General features: G+C 42.2%; 1 protein-coding gene across 1 annotated transcript in view; it reads left to right on the forward strand.

Moving 5' to 3' along the window:
- The window catches only part of Usp13 (ubiquitin specific peptidase 13), a 106,727-nt gene that overhangs the window by 59,171 nt on the left and 26,600 nt on the right, over window positions 1-20,956 (forward strand). The window contains exons 9-13 of the mRNA XM_028763958.1: window positions 1,129-1,200; window positions 1,516-1,609; window positions 6,183-6,308; window positions 13,250-13,403; window positions 16,669-16,843. Of these exons, the coding sequence (XP_028619791.1) occupies window positions 1,129-1,200; window positions 1,516-1,609; window positions 6,183-6,308; window positions 13,250-13,403; window positions 16,669-16,843 (621 nt within the window). The remainder of the gene's footprint in view (window positions 1-1,128; window positions 1,201-1,515; window positions 1,610-6,182; window positions 6,309-13,249; window positions 13,404-16,668; window positions 16,844-20,956) is intronic.

Raw genomic sequence — 20,956 nt, forward strand, 5'->3', positions numbered from 1 at the left:
TGTGTGTGTGTGTGTGTATGTGTGTGTATATGTGTGTGTGTGTTTGTGTGTGTGTGTGTGTATGTGTGTGTATATGTGTGTGTGTGTGTGTGTGTGTGTGTGTGTGTGTGATCTTGGGCTTCATCACTTACTTGTGGGTGACTTGGATGCTACCTAGGAAAATGATACCCCAAGTTCTTATTTCTCTCATGCGATAATGGCAGTGTCAACCCCTTGCTCATAGGGATGCAGTGATGAATTCCTCAGCCAAACAGGAAGCCTTTTCTCAAGAAAGGCTTACCTCAAGAAAGGGTAGGTGTCATTGCTGATACCTTCATTTCAAAATTGTCGGCAAGATTCCCAACAGTAAAGGAAAATGTTACATAAATATTTGCTAAGATAATATAGCAGATCTCTATTCAAGATGGGCCATGGTGAAGGACTTGGGCATGACTCCAACAAGGCCAAGTAGAGGAGTCTAACAAAGAGCATGGTCAGGCTTAGGAAGGAGCATCATTGTGAGGAAACATAAGGATACAACTTTCTGGACAAATTCCAGTCAGATTATTATTGATGTTAGGCCATAGTGGTTTGTTATTGAGCATGCAGACTTTCAATAAAGTGATAGAGCAGAATTCACAGGCAAGACAAAGACTACAAAGACAGAGAAGGAAGTCTGCAGCTGAGCTAGGCAGAGTTAAGGATATGCTCATCACTTTGGGTGAAGATGAAAGCTGTCAATAACCTTACCTATTTTGCACGGGACCAGGTCTTACTCTGTAGCACAAGAAGGCTGGCCTTGAACTTGCAACCCTCTTGCCTTAACCACCCCGTCTGCTGAATGTGGTTTGTTTTTGAAGCACTGACTGTGACCACATGGTTTCTGATATGTCAGAATGATTGTAGGGAACTGTTGGCAGAATTCAAAATCCTAAGCTTGTGTCTCAGGTGAGGAGACTGGCACATCTGAAGGGTACTGCTCTAAGGAAGGTAAAACCCATCGATGGAAGCTTTTGGATTTGGGGATGGCTCATGAGTCTGCTCTGAGGGAGGAACTCAGGAAAGCCTTTCCTCAGCTGGGTGGCCATAGAGTGACAGCTTGCTTCTGTTGTCCCATTTCTATGTGGTGATCATGCTGTTGTCTCCTAGGTATGTAGGAAACCTCCCAAGGATATTTGACTACTCGCCGTTAGATCCAACGCAGGACTTCAACACACAGATGTAAGTGCCCAGTGCTGTGTTTTAAGTTTCCGATTGAGTGTTTGCATTGGTTACTGCTGAGTTGAAGGCAATTCTTTTTTTTTCTTTATTTTCTGTATTTTTAAGTGTTCTAGAATGGGTGTGTGTTACCTTTATAAGAAGAGATTAATAAAGTTATAAAGTACTGAGGAAACTTTGAAAGTGGAGTCAGAATATCAAGCTGTTTGTGAGGAATCCGGATAGAGAGCAGCCCCGCTACAAGAAGTCATGGGTCATCTTCACATCTCTGTGGGAAACAGCAGCGGCCTCTTTATTGTTTGTCTCTCTCCTGGCTAGGACTAAGTTGGGACATGGCCTCCTCTCTGGCCAGTACTCGAAGCCTCCTGTGAAATCCGAGCTCATTGAACAGGTGATGAAGGAGGAACACAAGGTATGTGTCCCCGAGTGCCAGGTTGACTTTGCTTAGTGATGTGGGATTCCACCGGTTGGCAAAGAGCTGTTGTAAATTCAGTGAGCTGTCAGGATACTGTGAGTGAGCCTTGTCCCTGAGTTCTTACAAACACTGGTAAGGAAAGGGCAGCGTCAGAGTTCCCACTGTCTGGGGTTAACAGGGGCCATATGTGTGCCTTCATTCATGATTTTCTTAGGCAGAAGTGGGACTGGAAGCACGAAGCTTAAAAACTAACCACCTCCCCCATACCAGTCAGGGCTTGTTTTTGTTAGTTTTTTTGTTTTTCATTTATTTTTTTGTTATTTTGTTTTGTTTTCCCTGAGTCAGGGTTTCTCTATGTAGCCCTGGCTGTCCTGGAACTCAGTCTGTAGACCAGGCTGGCCTCAGACTCAAGTAGATTCACTTGCCTTTGCCTCCCAAGTGCTAGGTGTAAAGGTGTGCACTACCACTGCCTAGCTTGTGTTTTTTTTTTTAATCTTAAGTTCCAGATATTTTCCTAGGTCTCCTGTCTTCCTCCTTCCCTCTCTCCATTTCTTCCTTACCACTCCCTCTCTAGCCACTTTCTTCCGTCTAGAAAGACTCTCATCCTGTAGGCCAGTGTTGTATAACTTTTCCTGCAGAGATATGGACAGGTGGGGTACCCATAACAGACGAGAGTAAGGATCTATCCAAGTTTACTTTCGTGAACCAATGGGTTTCTTGGAGAGTATTTAGAGGAATCAGGATGAGAGGAGTGTGGATGCCTCAAAGCCAGCCCACCCCAGCAAGGGCAATGACTCAGGCAAGCAGCATCCCTATAGTTGTCTGTCCAATTTGCTGACAGCTCTATTGAAGAGCTTCCTCTTCCTCAGAATTATTCATTGCTTATAGAACATCGTCTTTTTTTTTTTATTGGATATTTTATTTACATTTCATATGTTATCCCCTTACCCCATCCCCCACCCACCCGGGAACCCCCCATCCCCTTACCCCTCCTCCTTCTTCTCTGTGGATGTAACCCCCACCTACCCCCCCCCCCCCACACTCCAGAACATCGTCTTTTAAGTGTTGAACCTTCCTGAGTCTTGTAAGTTTCCTGAGCTTCCTGATCTTTACAGGCCCACTCTGAACTCTTGATTCTCCTTGTTCACCTTTCAGAATGCTTGCTACAGGTTCTCTTTTGTTAAACCACAGCACATGGCTTTCTCAGCCCCTCCCTAGAGCTGAGGATTAACAATTTCTGTTAACTTCTTGCTGTTGGAAAGTTATGAGTTGTTTCCCAGCATGCTCAACCAGGGAAGGTTAGTTAGCTATTTACTAATTGATAGACTGAAAGTTGGGCTTGATGGATCTCCATGTACATCCTGGTCTGCTATTTTCTCCCTGCACTTCTGTTACACAGCTCCAGAGGGAACTGCTTGCAGCCTGCTCTTTTTTGATTGGTGCCCTATGACAATGTGCAGTGCAGTCTGTGTAGCTGGATACAGCATGCCTTGCGTTTATGGCCACACATATCTTGAGTGAAACCCAGACCCACATTCCCATCTGCTGTTCATAATACCTGAGTTCACTTGTTCACTTAGTGCCCAGGCCTGTCGCATGCTGGGTCTCCAGTTTGTGACCTCTGTGCCCACCCCCTTCCGTTAGGTCAGCTGTCCTTAACTACTATGGTAATTTAAGAGCAGGATGAGAAGTGAGCTCCTGCTTGGTCATATGGAGACAGCTGCTGGTGGGGGTGGGCAAAGGAGAGAAGGAGGATGAAGGGAGTGTATCCACATAGGTATCTGGATGGGGAAAGGAAGCAGGTTAGGAAGAAGGGAGGGAGGGAAACAGATGCTTTGTTAGAGAGCCCAAGAGAGTCAAGGAGTGGATAGGGAGAACACACCTTCTCTGAGTGCCTTGTTACCCAGCATTGCAATAGAAAGGCTATAAATCCATCAGACCATGAGGGGATCTTTACTGCAGACCCAGTGGAAGGTGTGTTTGGGTACAGGGTGGATCACCCAGGCTTCGTTCTTTAGCTTCTATGAAACTTTGAAGGAACGATGATTGATTTTTTAAAAAATGTGTTTTGATCTCATTGTTCTGAGACATTGTTCAGGTTATGCTGGGCCTTGGGTAGGTTTTTTGGGGGCAGCCTCTGCCTTGCTTGGTAGAGACAAGTGCTTTCGAATCTTTTTCTTATGCAAATAGCATGTTTGAAGTATTGAAGTTGTGTATTCTGAGAAACAGTGTCCTGGACAGCTTAGCTGGTTCCCAAATTAAATCATTTTGGCACCACTGTGGGTTTAACATCACCTGAGGTAACCGGTATCCTGCTGCACTGAGAGGTGGTAGGATTTTAGCTTTAAGCATGGAGCTTTGCTTTAATTTATATTTACTTCGTTGAGCAAATGTAACATTCTTGGTTTTTTTTTTTTTTTAAATCAAGAAAAAGCACATTTCATTGCACATAGATACATGACAGTGGTGTTTCTAAGTGAATCAAACCATAGCCACAGTGTCTTTCCAGGTTGTTTTCCTCCACCATGCTATTCCATAGCTATAATTAACCAGCTTCAGGCTGGTTGTTTTACATCAGATAGGAGGAGGAGAAAAGGCTGCCGAGGATACAGCGTTAGCACTCTCACAGTTGGGCCTGAGGTGTAGCTGCTGGAGAAGAGGCTGCCAGTAGAACTTTCCATCCATGGCACTGGTGCATCCATGCTGCCTTCACACTGAGCACTGATCCATTTCCACCATCTCAGTCACGATAATGCTAGCACTCCTTTCTGCAATTACTCTACAGTACTGAAACTGACAAGCAACTTTCTTGTAATCTTGTGTTAGGGACAGGTTGAGATGTATGTGTGGCCAGAAATATCGCCAACCATTGCTCCGATGTGCTGGAAGCCTTCAGCTAGCTCTCTTCCTCCTTATTAATTAAAACACCAGGCTCTGGGGTAGTGAGTGGACAGCCTGGCTGTATGCCTGTATGTTGTTGCAAAGTCATGCATGAGAATCTGGGAGAGAGTCTGAGTACTGTGGTCCTCTCTCTAATTTTAGTTGGTCTCATTTTTACTTACTGATGGAGAAAGTAAATACAGTTCGCTAGTCATACCACAGTTTCCCTTGGTGATTTCTATTTTGGAGACTCTGGGTCACCATTTTACAAAGTGAGTCATTAAGAGGTAGCTTACAACCAAGACAGTGGGCTTCATGCCTGTTTACAAAGTGGAGCCTTGGCCACCCACCATCCTTACCTCTGGGTCCATATCAGGAGTCCTAATTGGTTTTTATGTAAAGTTTTGGTATGAAGGTTTCAATATGTATGTGTCCCTCTCTATATCCATCCACACACATATATGTATACATATGTGTCTATATATTTTTAGACAGTCTCATGGATCCCAGGATAGTCCTGAACTTGTTATGCAGCTAAGAGTACCATTGAACTTCTGATCTGAACTTTTGCCTCTTCCTCCTGAGTGCTGGGATTACAGATGTATGCCACCACGCCTGCTTTCTGTGGTGCTGGGGATGAAGTCCCAGGCTTGATACAGGCTAGATGAACACTTTACTGACTGAGCCAACCATGCTCTCACAAAGCTTATAGAGCAGTGTCTGAGATGTGCTAAGTACCCCGTAGAGGCTGCTTTTTGTCATGGTTACTTTTTTTCTCATTGGAAAAGTAGAATTCACAGGTAGACCAAACCAACTTGCCATTCAGGCTTCAAATGTACATGGGGGGAGGGGCTGGCTACTGATTTTTTGAATTTAGTGTTTTTATTTTCTTACTTCATACACTATATTTCAATCATATTTTTCCCCTCCTTTAACTCCTCTCAGATTTTTACCTACTCAACTTCTTTCTCTAAAAAGAAAACAAAAACTAAAAGTCAAACAAACAAAAACTCCAGTAAGACAAAATTTTAAAACAAAACAAAATCTGGAGTTTATTTTGTGTTTCTGACTACTCCCTATGGTACTCTCCATAGGGCCTGCTCTGGAGTGTTGTTGATACTCCATTATCAGCAGGTATCACTGCAGACAGGTTCTGTGTTAGAGGCAGGCATTGTGCATCCACTTCCCCCTTTCAGTGCTGGGATTTTACCTAGGCTGAGCCTCTGTAGGTTCTGGGAATGCTGTCACAGTCTCTGTGAGTTCATATGTGCATCAGTCATGCTGTGTCTGGAAGACTCTGTTTCCTTGGAGTTGTTCAGCACTTCTGGTGCTTACAATGTTTCTGCCTCCTCTTCTGCATAGAGCCCTAATCCTTGAAGGGAAGAGTTTGACAAAGACTTAGACCCCTAATCCTTGAAGGGAAGAGTTTGACAAAGACTTACCATTTAGGACTAGGTGCTTTATAAAATCCCTTACTCTCTGTCACTGTCCAGTTTTGGGTCTCCATATGATGGTCCAGATGGTTAATCAGCAGCCGTGGCAAGAAGCTTCTCTGATGAGGGCCGAGTGAGGCTCTGATCTGCGAATATAGCAGTATGTCAGCAGGAGTCATTTTCTTGCGATGTCCCTTTAGCAGAATAATGATAGCAGGTTTTCACATATGTAAGGTGATTTTGTCTTTATACCATAGCCTCAGCAGAATGGGATCTCTCCACGCATGTTCAAGGCCTTTGTCAGCAAGAGCCACCCAGAATTCTCCTCCAACAGACAGCAGGATGCCCAGGAGTTTTTCTTGCACTTGGTCAATCTGGTAGAGGTAAGTCTTGAGAACATCCATTGAGGAGGTCAGAAATGTACCAAGCTGCTGTGGTGATGGCTTGATCAAATGCCCCCTTCTCTCTTCACCTCAGTCACTCACTGGACCTCTTGGTGGCTATCTCTGCTATGCATACTTGATGTGGCAGCCACTTAAATTTGAGTTCCAGGTGCTGCTGGATTGTATGTTTTTCATGCTGTGTGTGTTATATTGGTGTGTTTTGTAAATTAATAAATGTAATTCTATCTCTGACTAGCTTTCAGGTGAAAGAGACTGAAGCTAGGATTTATTTATTACTGAGGGAATTACCCGTAATCTATGTTTCTAGTGCTAGACTGGCTACTTCCCCAGGTGCACTTCCTAGTACTTGCTATGTGAGTCTCACCAGGTTGTTTCTGCTCCATCAGTCTGTACCTCAGGGTCCATTTCACTCAGGCATGTGCTCATGGTCCATCATGTCTAAGGGAGCCCTCCTGTTCTCTCCCTCTCTTTCTCCTACTCCTCTCCCTTTTTCCCCCTCCTTTCACTCTCTTCGTGGTCCCTACATGTGACCCCTATACCAGTAATTAAAGCCCTGACTACCTCTTCTACCCGGTAATTTGTTGTAGCCACTTTTATTTAACCAATAGCTTTAAATTGGGGAGCAAGGTTTACACAACAAAGGTTGGTGTATGTGAGAATTTGCCTGACTGGGTACAACCAGATCTTGGGGTTTGAAATTTAGCATTTCAGCCGGGCAGTGGTGGCGCACACCTTTAATCCTAGCACTTGGGAGGCAGAGGCAGGCGGATTTCTGAGTTTGAGAGTTCGAGGCTAGCCTGGTCTACAGAGTGAGTTCCAGGACAGCCAGGGCTACACAGAGAAATCCTGTCTAGAAAAACCAAACCAAAAAAAAAAAAAAAAAAAAAAAGAAATTTAGCATTTCTATACACAGCACCAGACCAACCCCCAACATTTCCTCCTTTTTGTTTAAATGAAAAGACTCTTTCTCTTATAGTAATAAATGACATGTAATAAATATGAAACAATTATGAAAACTATTAGGTAGGAGTTACATTTATAATGTCCAGTCCATCTGTTTTTGGCAATTTTGGGTAAAGTATTTTATTATTTACTCTATCTTGGTGAGTTTAGAGTTTTGTACCTAAGTCATTTTTTATCATTTACTTGTATTACTAACCTAAAAACATTTTCTTAGACCTAAAAATATCTTTTTAAGTCCTAAACAACTTAAGCTTAATTGTGAGACTGTAACTATCTAGTCTTCAACCCCATCAGAGACCTGAGAAGGAATAAATATTACCTGAGTGTGCAGGAAGTGCAGGCAAGCAGCTTCCAAAGCTATAGAAATGACAGAGAAAGTTGGTTGCTTGAAAAATCCCCCAGAATTTCTATAAAATGTTACAGCATCTATCTTTAGCTTTCTGTCCCAGAATATTGGACAGACTTTTCTGTGGAGCAGGAATTATGAAGGTCTGCTTACCCTGTCTTGGCAGAATTTAACAGTTGACTTTCCTGCATCATGTTTGCTCATTTCTGACAGCATTTTGTCTGCAGTCGGAGCAAGGGCAGTTGTTTCCAGTGGTAGCTTGCTATCTTTGAAGCAAACTCCAAATGGAGGAGGTTCTTCTATGCTTATGTCTTCTTTCAAGTTGAATGGGGGTAATGCCAGGAACTGACATGTCTCATTGTCAAAAAGGCCTTAAATTATTAAAAACATCTTTAAATGGTAAATAAGTCTCTGATGTTTTAGAAGACCATGTATCTATTCTTAGCATATCTGAGTAGGCAAACTTTGTTTGTTTTTAGCTATTTACTCTGTTCAACCTAGGAAGTATATTTTTTAATAAACTAGTCTAGTATCTAACATAATCATGGGTTTGAGTATCTGATTATTAACTTACATTTCTTAAGTATCCTAAAAATTTGTAATAGTAGCTCTAAAAGGGACTAGAACTTTACATTAGTAAGTGTCATCATCTAGGTACAGTGCATATAGTATGTTATTACAAAAACCAACCTTAATCTTTGCATCATTATACAAAGATATATATCAATATCAAAATATAATTTTAATACATATCAGCATACAAAGATCTATAACAATGTAACAAAATGTAATCTAAATATGTATCACTGTATAGAGATATATAACAATGTAAGATTATTGACTATAAAGTGTTATTTGGTTGAAGAGTAGATTTCATAATCTACCCATTTTTTCCTATTATTCCTATATTTCACATTTTTCTTTTCAAGCCCTTTCCCCCTACATAAGAAGGAAAGAAGGATAGAGAAAAGAAAAGGAGAGAAATCCCCAAGTCTAACCTTCTATACATTGTTTTTCTCTCTGATCAAGACCATTTAATAACTTGTAACCAATCCTATTATAATGAAAAGCATCTTTCACCCAATAGAACACCAAAAACTACCTACCCTACCTTAAGTGAATGGGACATTGCTCTCTTAAAACTGCTTCCCGCTGATTTGGGGTGAAGTATTTCTTTTTGGCCCCCTGCTCCAAATTTGAATAATGGTTAGTCTTGAGAAAGCTAGCTGTAGCATTTATTGTCTAGTCTCTGTATGCTGGGAAAGTGCAGCTTTAAATTAAGTCCTGACTGGAATAGTCTGTGATGTTGGACGATTTGAGCTAGTTGCTGTGAAGTTGTCCTGGAAGCTAGTCTTTTAAGGAAACAACAGAATGCTGGAACAGTGTGCCTCAGATCACAGCATCCCTGAGGGTGGATCCTGTTAGAACAGTTTGTCTGGTTGTTATATCTGTGAACATATAAGCTCTCAAAAGTAGTATACATACCAATGAAAAGCTTTGGCATCCAGGAGGTAAACCGAGGTAGGCAGCCGGTGGGGGTCAGTGCTTACAGCTGCTCTTGGGGGTCAGTCCAGATATCGACTGGGACTGCTGCCTATGGCAGCCAGTGATTAGAGAAATTATTCAGCAGACTTTTCTCTGAGTGGGGGAAAAACCAACTTAATTTACTGGGGTCGGCATTCCCTGTAGCCAGTGGAAAAGCTCTGAACTCTTTTAACTCCTTGGAGCCAGAAAGAAAGAAAAGGAAAGTGAGGAAATTCACATGTACACATACAGAGTAAAGGAAGGAAAAGGCAGACTTCAGTAACTTCATGCATATAAATACATACATAGATGCATGCATACATACATCCATTTATGCATCCGTGCATACAGACATGCATACAGACCTGCAGACAGACAGACATATACACATTGACACAGTGAATAGCTGGAGCAAAGCCCCAGCAAGCAGTCTGCAAGCATTTCACACGTAGACATATACACATATAAATGTACAGTTGATGGATAGAAGGAACAGTGTCCAACCACTTTATTCTTTCTCCCACAGCTCATATATCCCAGCAAAATCTTTCAAGCAGTGCAAAATTACAATGTGATTACATTTTAGTTTTCTTCTAGTGGATAGTTATGAAAAAACAGTATGTTCCCCAAAAGTTTATAAGAAATAACATTTTTATAGTACAGGTAAAAAAGACAAATTATCTTCAAAGTCCTAGGTACATTTGTAACTAAGCAACTTGTTATAGATTAACAAGGTGTGAGCAAGCAAAGTAGTTTTCTCAGTCAGTTTCTCTTACTGGCAGGCTGCAAATTGCGGTTACAAAGAAAGGAGTAATTATTTTATTATTTATCTTTAAAAGTAATTTTGTAAGACTCTTAAAAGAATTACAAATCTAAATTTTTATTTAAAAATCAGTCATATCTACTTTAAATCCTCAGAATGAAGACTATTTATCATCAATTCTTATTAAATGATATCAGGAAGCTGAGGGCAAAACTCGGTAGAAGGTAATCAGTTGTCACCAGTCCAGCCTCAGTGAGAGTCACGTCAGCCAGTGCTGCCATTGTTCTTGTTCTCTGACCATAGCAAGTCCCTAGCTTACTATTCAGAGTGTGCCTTCCCCTAAGATATTTCTACATCAGAGCCAGGAGCAAAACCATCGTAACCTAACTTCACTAACAATTTCATTATTCCAAATACTTTCTAAGGTCATAGCTGACCATCTACAGGCTCTAAGTTCTTTCCTAGAGTGGGGATTGAATCATTAATCTGCTCCAGCAGCAATGCCTGAAAGAGACCAAGCATTATTACTGTGAGTGCCAGAGATACTGTGCAGTGAGGGGCTCAATTCCCCTTTAGAGTTTCCATACAGTTCTTAGATCAAGAGGGTAGCAAGTAGAGCAGAACTCTGTAACAGTATGAAGTCCTCAGGACACGTAGTTCTCTGGGCCATTCCTCACCGAAGCTCACTCACTTGGATGTGCTAACCACTGGGCAGCATTCCATGAGTTCTAAAGCAGTTTGTTGTTCCTCCTGCATGGCCCTCAGCATAAATAGCTCTGTATTAACATATATATGGAACATGCAAGGTGCATAGATCAGTTAATGGAGAGTTTTTTGATCTTTGAGCAGGTGAAGTGTATCTGTCTCTATCATAAACTAGTTTGGATTGTAGCCAAACTGCAATATAAATTTTCATGATTAGTCCTGAGGACTTCGTAGCTAATAATGTTTATTCATTGATTACACACAGATATTTGTGTCTTAGCTGGTCGCAAATGTGGTGACCTGCCTTGTTTGGTCTTCTTGATCTCTTTCCTTTTGTCTCTAGCCAAGATCTTCAGGAGGTCTCCCCTGTCAAATCTGATTTTTATCAATTTGGATGGGAGACAGCTTTCTTTTCCCGTTGGAAGAAATACAAAATCTCCTTCTCAGCATAATTCCTGTTTTACATTCTGAACTTATTACATATATATGTTGATCTGATTCACCAGTTCTTTCTTTATCAGCTTTCGTTTGATCTTTCTAAAAAGGATACATAGAACTATATTTATTACTGAACCTATTATTATTATTATTATTATTATTATTTGTATGTTGATAGTCAAAGCAAATTTACATGGAGTCAAAATGCCCCTATTGACAATGTTCTCTATCTTTTAATATGTAAATATATATATGAAGATGTATTTTATTTTTAAATTTTTAATTTTTGATTGTGTTCAGCTTATTTATTTGTTTGTTTATTTTAGTATGTATGTACCTTTGAAAACGTTTTTTATCTATTTCTCTTTTTCTCTTCTTTGGAGACTTTATTATGTCTATGCTGTTTTATACCCAGTGTCTGTCTTTCTTTAGCATAAAAGCATGATTTTTAAACATTTTTTACATGATCAGAAGTTCCATTGCTTTGCATATCTTCTGTGTGTCTCTTAGTCTACATTTCAGCTCAGATGTTCTGCTGTGCATGGCCATGGCCCCTGTCTGTCTTTCTGCTTACAGACAAGAGGCATTTCGATCTTCCACTTGTAACCAGGACCTGCCTCATTGGCTCCTGACCCCTCCTGAGCAGGCCAGTGCTTTGAGGAAAACCTGAGGGAAGCCGTAGTGCAGTTCTGAATCCATGAGTTAGCTTGCTACTCACTGTTGTCCCAGCCTTGTGTCCCAGCCATGTTGGACCGGGCCATCTATGAAATACAGCGCTAGGAAACTACTGTCTTCCTGGGGAGTGCTTGTATTGTCTTCACATGGAACTTTTTAAGTTTAGTTTTATGCTGTTATATTGGTTATCAAATGTAAATTAATAAATTTATTTCTATCTAGCTCCCAAATGAGAGAATGAGGCTTGGATTTAGTTATTCAATTTTAACACAATTACTGGGGGGAATTACCCAATCGATCTTTCTAGTGCTAGACTGGCTACTTTTCCAGCTGTGCTCCTCAGTACGTACTGTCTTACCCACGTTATTTCTGTTCCATCAGTCTGTACTCAGGCTTCATTTCACTCAGGCATGTGCTCCTGGTCCATCATGTCTAATGGAGACCTCCTGCTCTCTCCCTCTCTTTCTCCTCTCCCTTCTTCCTCCTTTTGCTCTCCCTACCTGTGACCCCTATCTTAGTAACCAAAGCCCTGCCTACCTCTCTTCTCCCAAGTAACTGGCTGTAGCCACTTTTTTTTTTTTTAAACCAAGAGCTTTAATTTGGAGAGCAAGGTTTTCACAGAGCAAGGTTTTCACAGCAAAGGCTGGTTTATGTGAGAATTCACTTGTCTTGGAGGCAACCAGATCTTGGTGTTCAAAATTTAGCATTCATATTACACCACACCAGATCAGCTCCCAACAGTGTTTGGTCTCTGGACAGAGCCCCTTGAGAGCCTCTCCAGGTATTTGATACCCAGGTTCAAGTGATCCCACTTCCAATGCAACAGAGCTGAATCACACAGAAGCCATGAAGAATTCCTGAGTAAAGCCTTTCATTCACCTTAAAACAAAAGAAAACAAACAAGCAGCCTCCCTGCCTGGGTATGAAAGTGTCTTGTATGGAAAAGGAAGAAAACTCAGAGGAGAAAATCAGAGCTGCCAGAGTAGCAACTTCCAGAGTAGCAACTTCTGCTGTTAACATCTTGGCGGCTGACCCTTCCTTCAGTCATTTCCCAACCATGTATGCATTCTCTGTGTTTGTGAGCAATGTTTTCCCTTAATCTGTTGGAAGAATATTACCATATTCTTAAGTATCCTAATACAGCATGGTTTCTTTATTTGCATATAGTTTACATCAAATGCATTTGAAATTGTATCAAATATACCTTGATTTTCCCAGGACAATATTTTTTCCTCTTTTTATTTCATTAACTTCTTATCCTGACTTCCTTTAATTACACTCATACCCATCTATCTGGCGTCTATGGTTAATGGCTCTGTAATAGTACCATGCAACTCATTTGGGGACACTATATAAATCCCAGTGTCTTAGTCTGGTCCATACTGGTATTATACTCTGATAATACTTGGTAAAGTAAGACCTTGATGCCAGAATCAGAGATAAGCTATTTTTCTTTCATAGCTTCATTTCTATGCGCCTGCTAACCTGGTATTATCTGACCTTCAGAGGAATCGAATTGGCTCAGAAAACCCAAGTGATGTTTTCCGGTTTTTGGTGGAGGAGCGAATTCAATGCTGTCAGACCAGAAAGGTCCGCTACACGGAGAGGGTGGACTACCTTATGCAGTTACCTGTGGCCATGGAGGCAGCAACTAACAAAGGTAACAGTCCTCCACGAGAAAAGAACTATGTGTGTCTCCATTCATTGAGACCTACACCAGAGATGAGGTGCCAGTCACTGAGATGGGGCTGTGCTTGGGTGGCACCGCCCCTCCATCTTTTTTTAAATCCCCATGTGACTTTCCATGGAGGGCCAAAGTGTATCCTGGCAGGCTTTGTAGAAGTGCTATAGACAGGAGCTACTTTGGAACCCAGAGACTGTGGTTCATGGTTAGTCAGCAAAATTGTGGGCAGATTGTTTGGTGATGTGGGTACGAGATTCTCTCTTGTCATTGGTAATATGCTGTAGTGTAAAGCTTGGTGGAAATGCACCTCTGGATGTTAGATGTGCAATCTTGGGAAGCTACCAAGCTTTACATCTGGGTTTTTAAGACAGGGCTTCTGGAGGTAACTTGTGGCAAGCACAAGTTTTGTAGCAGTGAGGCCCAATAGAAGAATGTTTGGACTTTGAAATGGAGGAAAGGATTCTCCATGTAGCCTTTCTAGGGCATGGCTCCTCCCCGTGCTGTCAGTCAGAGCTCATAGGATGGATGGATGGATGGATGGATGGATGGATGGATGGATGGACTTCCTTACAGTCAGTGTTTTAGAGAAGAAAAGGCAAAATGGCTGTTGGATTGCTCATTTTTGGGTTCTTGCCATCCATGTAAAGGTCAACACTCTCCAAGTTCCTATGGCTACTTATTTGAGGGGGAGATTTAATTTACTATAATATTGGAAAGTGATGATTGTTTCATGTAGCTTTTGCTACTCAGCCTGAACTCCAGGAATTGGCTGAGCTACCAGGCCCCATTCAGATTACTTTGACTCCACCGATAAAAAAACAACACACACACACACATACACACACACACACACACACACACACACCAGTTAATCTTAGAATGCCTTTGCTAACTCAATGATTGAGCACTGCCTAACCTCTCCTGTCACCCCAGACATATTTGGATAGAGTCCAAACCGAAAACTGGTGGCTTTATCTTCTACCACCACTCCAGGCTTCCCTCTAACCCCCCTTAGCTCTACCTGTGCCTTCCCCAACAACTCTGTCTCCATCCTTAGTCATTGGTCGCTGGTGTTTTTATTGATGAATCAAGAACCAATTGGGAAACAGGACCTTAGCATCAGAACCAACCCCTACAGATGATTCTGTTGATTTAAGATGAAATTATTTTTATTTTTCTGTAAGTGCATACAGCTTTGAACTATGTTTACATTCTTGCTCATTATACAAGGTATATAAGGCTATGAAGTGTGTGGTTTGTTGCATTTCGAGAATGATGGCTGTCTTAGTTTTCCTTTTGTTGCCATAAAGTGCTTGACAAAAGGAACGAGGGAGGAAGGAAGGAAGAAAGGAAAGATGAGCTTATTTTGAGTCAAAGTTACAGCATATATTCCATCAGGAAAGGAAAGTCGTGTTGACAGGAGCTGGCTATATTGTCTTTTCAAGTCGGGGAGCTGGATGCTCCTTGTTTGACTTGCTTTCTCCTTTTGTGCAGTCTAGGCCACTGATGGTGTGACTCATTTTTAGGGTGGATCTTCTCACTTCAGTTAACCTAATCAAGATGATCCTTCATTGGCATCCCTCTGGGCTAAACTAATCTAGATAATCCCTGACAGCTGTGCCTGAAGGCTTATCTCCTAGCTGGTTGGAGAGCCTGTCAGGTCGACAATCAATAGGAGCCATCAGAAGGAACTATTGCTTTTCCTCACTCTCCTCAGCTTTACATGTTCTGTTCAGTTCTGACAGCCTCGGTGATAAAGACTGTTCAGTAAAATTAATGTTGGTGTGAGAGTCTCATTGCGAATGGAATACACATGCTATAGGAAGTCCTCTGTGTGTTTAAGGCTGAGGATGCAGAGCGATCTTTTTAAATGCACAATGAGGAGCATTGTTTAAATTGGTGGCACACTGCAATCCTAGGCTTCAGGCTGAGCAGGTATCACTCCAGAACCATCTTTCATGCAAGGTTGGGGTTCGGATCCTCTTGTGCTGGCTTGTGTGTCAGGTATAACCGTAGGACCCCCTCCTTTAACTCTTGCTTTATTTATTCAGTTGTTAGCGCTTGACAGAATGGAGCAATTTGCATCTTAATAGCTTTCACATTTCTGTGATGTCTAATTCACTGTACTCTAGGAGATTTCTAACTTACTTTCTGGATTTCTAGTAATGCCTAACATTTGTTAACCTTTATTTGTTTAAGCCTAAAAGCTTTTTTTTTTTTTTAAAGCTTTTAGGAGGAGTTTTAGAAGATGCATATGTGCTCAAGCTGATCTATTAGGAGGGAACCTTTTTGGTTGTGCTATTGTGAAATAATCAACCAGAAATGACATTCAAGACACCTGTGTGTCTTAACTGTGTAGTTAGTGTCCACGTGGCTCTGAGGAGGTCCCCAGCACACTTACTTCTCTTCCCTCAGAATTCATTTGTTTCCCTGAGAGGCCTCCCGGCAGTGGATTAGAGCCTTAGATAAATCCTCAAGGACATTCTGTTTACACCACCCAGGACCACAGTCACACTTGCTGGAGGAACCACAGACACCTAATCTGGCTGTTGTCTGGGGTTCAGGGGCAGTTCTTCTCATTTCCACATTTACGTTCTTCCCTTGGTCCTGTCGCTTTGGGGACACCCTGAGGTTGGCATCAGGAGCTTTGTCTCTTCTCTTCCTTCCGCCCCCCTCCACCTGCCTAATCATTCTTCAACTCTGACACCTTGGATGAGTTCCTTCTGGGCCTTATCCACGTTTGTTGACTAGGGTTTTAAATCTAGGCCTGTCAGCATTTGGTTATTTTTGACCTTCAGCCTCAGTTTCTTCCGAGGCTTAGGGTGTTGTGTGTGTGTGTGTTGGGGGGGAGGCGGGAGGTGGTGCCTCTGGCTCCCAGACAGCTGCAGAACTCTGGTGTGAAGTCTGTAGAGAAGCAGTACCTGGGTCACTGCAGGGTGGGAAAATGGAAGAGCAGCTTCCTGTGCCCGCCATTCATGTCCCACTCACAGTCCGGTCTGAACTTCCCTTTGTTTGGTCTCAAAGAGAAATAGCAAAAAATAAAAGAGAATTTTAAAAATGGAAACAAAAAGTGTTTCTGACTCCACAAAGCCTGTCGGTCTTGGGAAGAGTCTTCAGGCAGGCTTCTCTGGAATGGACAGACAAGGCAGCAGCCCTGACCTACTGGGAAAAACACTACCCCATAGGATGTGACTCGGGAAAAGAGTGATTGCAGGTCCCTGCCTTCCTTGGTCTTCCTCAGATGAGCTGATTGCCTATGAACTAATGCGGAGGGAAGCAGAAGCCAACAGAAGACCCCTTCCCGAGCTGGTGCGAGCCAAGATCCCATTCAGTGCCTGTCTTCAGGCCTTTGCTGAGCCAGACAATGTGGATGATTTCTGGAGCAGTGCCCTGCAAGCCAAGTCTGCAGGGGTCAAGTGAGTAAGCCAGGCTGTTGATAGGGAAAGAAGGGCCTAGTGAGGTGGGGGCTGAGTGAGGCAGGGAGGGGGCTGGGTGTTCTCAAAGTCCTCAAGTGCTTGTTCACGAGGGTGGGATAGGTTGTACACTTATACCTAGCTGTCCTTCACTTCACTTGATGAGGCTGACCTATAAGACAGTCTTGTGATTTGGGTTATGCTGTGGGATTGGGAGTGTCTACCTCCTTTTTTTTTTTATTAATAAAGCAGAATTATGGTTTATTTTATGGTTGAAATTTTTCCCTTCTCTTCCCTTCCCTTCCTTTCCTTTCTCTTTTCTTCTTCCTCCCCTCACTCTCCTCTCTTCCTCCCTTCCTCCCTTCCTTCCTTCCTCTCACCCTTTTCCTTCCTTCCTTCCTCCCTCCCTCCCTCCCTTCCTTCCTTCCTTCCTTCCTTCCTTCCTTCCTTCCTTCCTTCCTTCTTTCCTTCCTTCCTTCCTTCCTTTTTTTTTCCTTCTTTTTTTTTCTTTTCTCTTGCCAAGAGAGTACAGTAGAGTTGAGAAACACCCTTGTTCCCACAGGGCAAGAATGATTACTGGTAAAGATGTCACTGAATTACTTTTGGCAGCCTTCCATATGTAAATGCCACTGCATTATCTTGTAATCTTATGGTTAAGTTTTAGCATAGTTGATTGTGTGCCTCTCCGGGAAATTTTGGGCATGCCAGGGAAGCTTTGCTTGGTGAGCTGCTTACAACTGAGTCAAGAGAATCATGTTCACATTGTGAGCTTGTTTGTCAGGTACATGTATTTTCTTTTCTCCACTTGATATCTTAATTGATTTGATACTGCCAGTTCTTGCCAACACACTTCATATCGCCAAGTGACATGAATCAAGGGCTCCTCGAAGCTCTAGCCACTCAGTTTTCTGTCCGTTTCCCTCTTCATTAAGACATCTGCTTTTTCTTTCTCTACACTCCCTTTCAGTGCTGGAGACTGGACCCAGGATCCTATAGATGCTCAATGAACACTCTATCAGCCAGCTATATTCCTAGCTCTTGGAAGCTTGTTTCTGGAATTATACTACCTTGAAATGTTCTCTGGCCCCTCATTTCAAGAGTGAGACCTAGCTCTCAGTTGACAGAGTGAAGGATGGAGGGCTATAATTTCCTCTTTTCTTGTTGTTGTTTTTTTTTCTGCAGTCTGGCAGCTAAGCCTGCCATTGGTTGCTGTCTCCAGCACCCGCAGGACCCTTCAGACCAGACGATGCGTATCAGAAATGGGAAAACAAAAAGACTATTTTAAAAAAAGACCTTGTAGAAATGCATCTCAGTGGGAGAGCTCCTGCTTAGTGTATGTGGTGTATGTGCTTAGTGATCAAGGCCTAGGCTTGATCTTCGAATACAGAAAACAAAACAAGGCCAAAACCTGGCTTACAACCATGTCAAAGTAGAACCAAAAAACCAAACTAACAAACCAAAGCAAAATAAAACAAAAGGCCCCGATCTAAGTTTGAGAAGGTACACATGCAGATGAGGATGAATTGCCATTCATTCCATTATCAGCTGTCTCTCCTTAGGTAAGCTTTGTTGCAGGAGCTGTTGAGCTCGCTCTCTCTCTCTCTCTCTCTCTCTCTCTCTCTCTCTCTCTCTGCGTGCGTGCGTGCGTGCGTGCGTGTGTGTGTGTTCTGCGAATAGGCACACACTTAACTCTGTGTGTTTGTGGAAGTCAAAGGACAACCATCTCTCACCTCACTGAAGGAGCACTGGGATTACTGAGGTATATCACTGCCTGGCTTTACATAATTTTGGGGTATCTGAACTCAGATCCCTAAACCTATGAGGTGAGTTCTTCATCCAAAAGCCATCTCCTCAGCTCGTTTCTATGCATGAGAAGATTTAGCATTGTATTGCATTGTATTGCAATTTGTTATTACATGAAGTAACCATCCTTGTGGAAAAGAGGAAGGCTAGTGCTAAACACCTACTCTTTACTGCTTACCTAGGAGCTTGGAATGAACTTGCTATCAGCTGTTTTCTTTCCATACTACTCTTGTGTTTTGAGACAGGGTGTTGCTGTAGCCCAAACTCGCATCCATGAGTTATCACATTTAATATGGTCTTAGCAGTACAGATAGGCTCCAGTGGTCTCCTACTTTACAGGTGGGGCAGTAAAAGGATAAGCAATTGGCCAGTAAGTGGCATGCTTGGGAGATTAAGCTGGTCTGATGGCATTCAGGGATGGTACTTCTATCCCAGGTTTATCCACGTAATCCACTGAGTCCATGTATATAGCCATGGTTAGTAGTCCTTATGTACTTTATAGTTTCAAATGCTAATTTTGGCATTTGGTAAAGCTAGCTAGTGAACTTCTGAAATTTTTTATTTTTAATTTATCTTTTAGCAATCTAGGCTGTGACTCTACTGACATTTTGTTAATGTCAGTTTGAAACTTCCTTTTGTTAGACCCAGAGTCCGAAAATCCAGAAAAAGGCAAAAGGCATCTATCCTTGCTGGCCAAGTGGGGTAGTTGGAACTCAGAACTTGGAAACCTGAGGCAGGAGGATTGGTGAGTTCATGGCCAGCCTAGACAACAGAGAGTTCAAGGTCAGCCTGGACACCATAGCATATCTATTTAAAAAAACACAAACAATACAAAGAAAGAAAGAAAGAGTGGGTTGATCTTGGTGGGCCATAGGTCAACCTCTGGGTGGAGACCTCTTCTGGGGAGAGAATGACTCTTTCACAGGGTCAAATATCAGCTATCCTGCATACCAAATATTTACATTCTGATTCATAACAGAAGCAAAACTAGAGTTATGAATTAGCGATAAAATAATTTTTTGGTAGAGGGTCATCACAACATGAGGGACTGTATTAAAGGGTTGCAGCATTGGGAAGGTTGAGAACCACTGCTTTAAAGTGATCCTGACAGGCTGTGTCTGGGAAGCCTGTTATTGTTTGGAGCATTCATTCACCTATCAAATATTATTGCTCTTACTAGGCAGAGTGCTAGAAAGACCCAACTCCTGTCCAGTGTGGCTGTGAGGAGATTCCCACTTACACTGTGGGGAGAGAGAAGCACTGTGGGTGCCAGAGCAGACTCTCTAGGTCAGCTGGAATGTGACCTTGGCCAGCTGACTCCTGCCAGTGCCCTCCTTCCTATCTGTGAAGCAGGGATAACTTACGGATTTTATTTATAGAACTGATGTCAAAGGGAACTGAGCAGTGTAAATGCTTTGCCTGTACCTGTCAGTAACTTAGGAAGGACGGCGTTATCACTGTCATTATTGTGATCTTTTGTGAATATGTGTGTGCCTGCCTGCCTGTGTGTGTATGTGTGCACATGCCTGTCTGTGTGAGTGTGTATGTGTATGTGTCTGCCTCTGTGAGGGATGTGTGTGTGTGTGCACGTGCATGCCTATTTGTGTGAATGTGTGTGTGGATGCCTGCCTCTCTGTGTGTGTGTGCATGCATACCTATCTGTGTGAGAGAGTGTGTGTATTGGCTATGGGTCATGTGGTTTGCATTTAGTTGACTAATCATATTTTTGGCGCATTTACCAGAAAGGGTCTACTCTTTTCTACTTAGCCAATTTTCAATGCTATGGAGTAGACCATGTTAGTCATTGCAGCTTGCATTTTTTTTCTTAATAAGATGTCTTAATAACAGTTAGTCTTAATTGTAATTAGCGAACAGTGTTACTAGACATCATACAACTGCTAACCTGGTAGTAGTGCCCAGACCTATCCTGAGTACTCTCTGTGGCTTGACTAATTTAATCCCCACAACAACTTTTTATAAAGCTGAATTATGTTTCCATACAGATTTTTTTGAATTTTTATTCTGATAGCCTTTATTAAAAATATACAGCTTTCTAAGAAAAAAAATCCACAGATTCAGTTTAGGAATAAAAGAGTGTGCAACAATAATTTGTTTATACCTGCTTGTTATTCTTTTGCAAAGCACAGTTTAATACTTTGTCAGATTTAACTGTAACTTGGTGTCTTCTAAAAACTGCTTGTGAGTGGAGACTCATCGCTCTTGAGATGAACCTGAGATGTATGCAGAATAGTTGCAGTGTGGTTGAGTTTAAGACCTGGGTTTTGAAGACTTCTTTAAGTGGTTGGTAGTTAT

Source organism: Grammomys surdaster, unplaced genomic scaffold (genome assembly GCF_004785775.1).
Source record: "Grammomys surdaster isolate TR1022 unplaced genomic scaffold, NIH_TR_1.0 62, whole genome shotgun sequence".
Lineage (NCBI taxonomy): Eukaryota > Metazoa > Chordata > Mammalia > Rodentia > Muridae > Grammomys > Grammomys surdaster.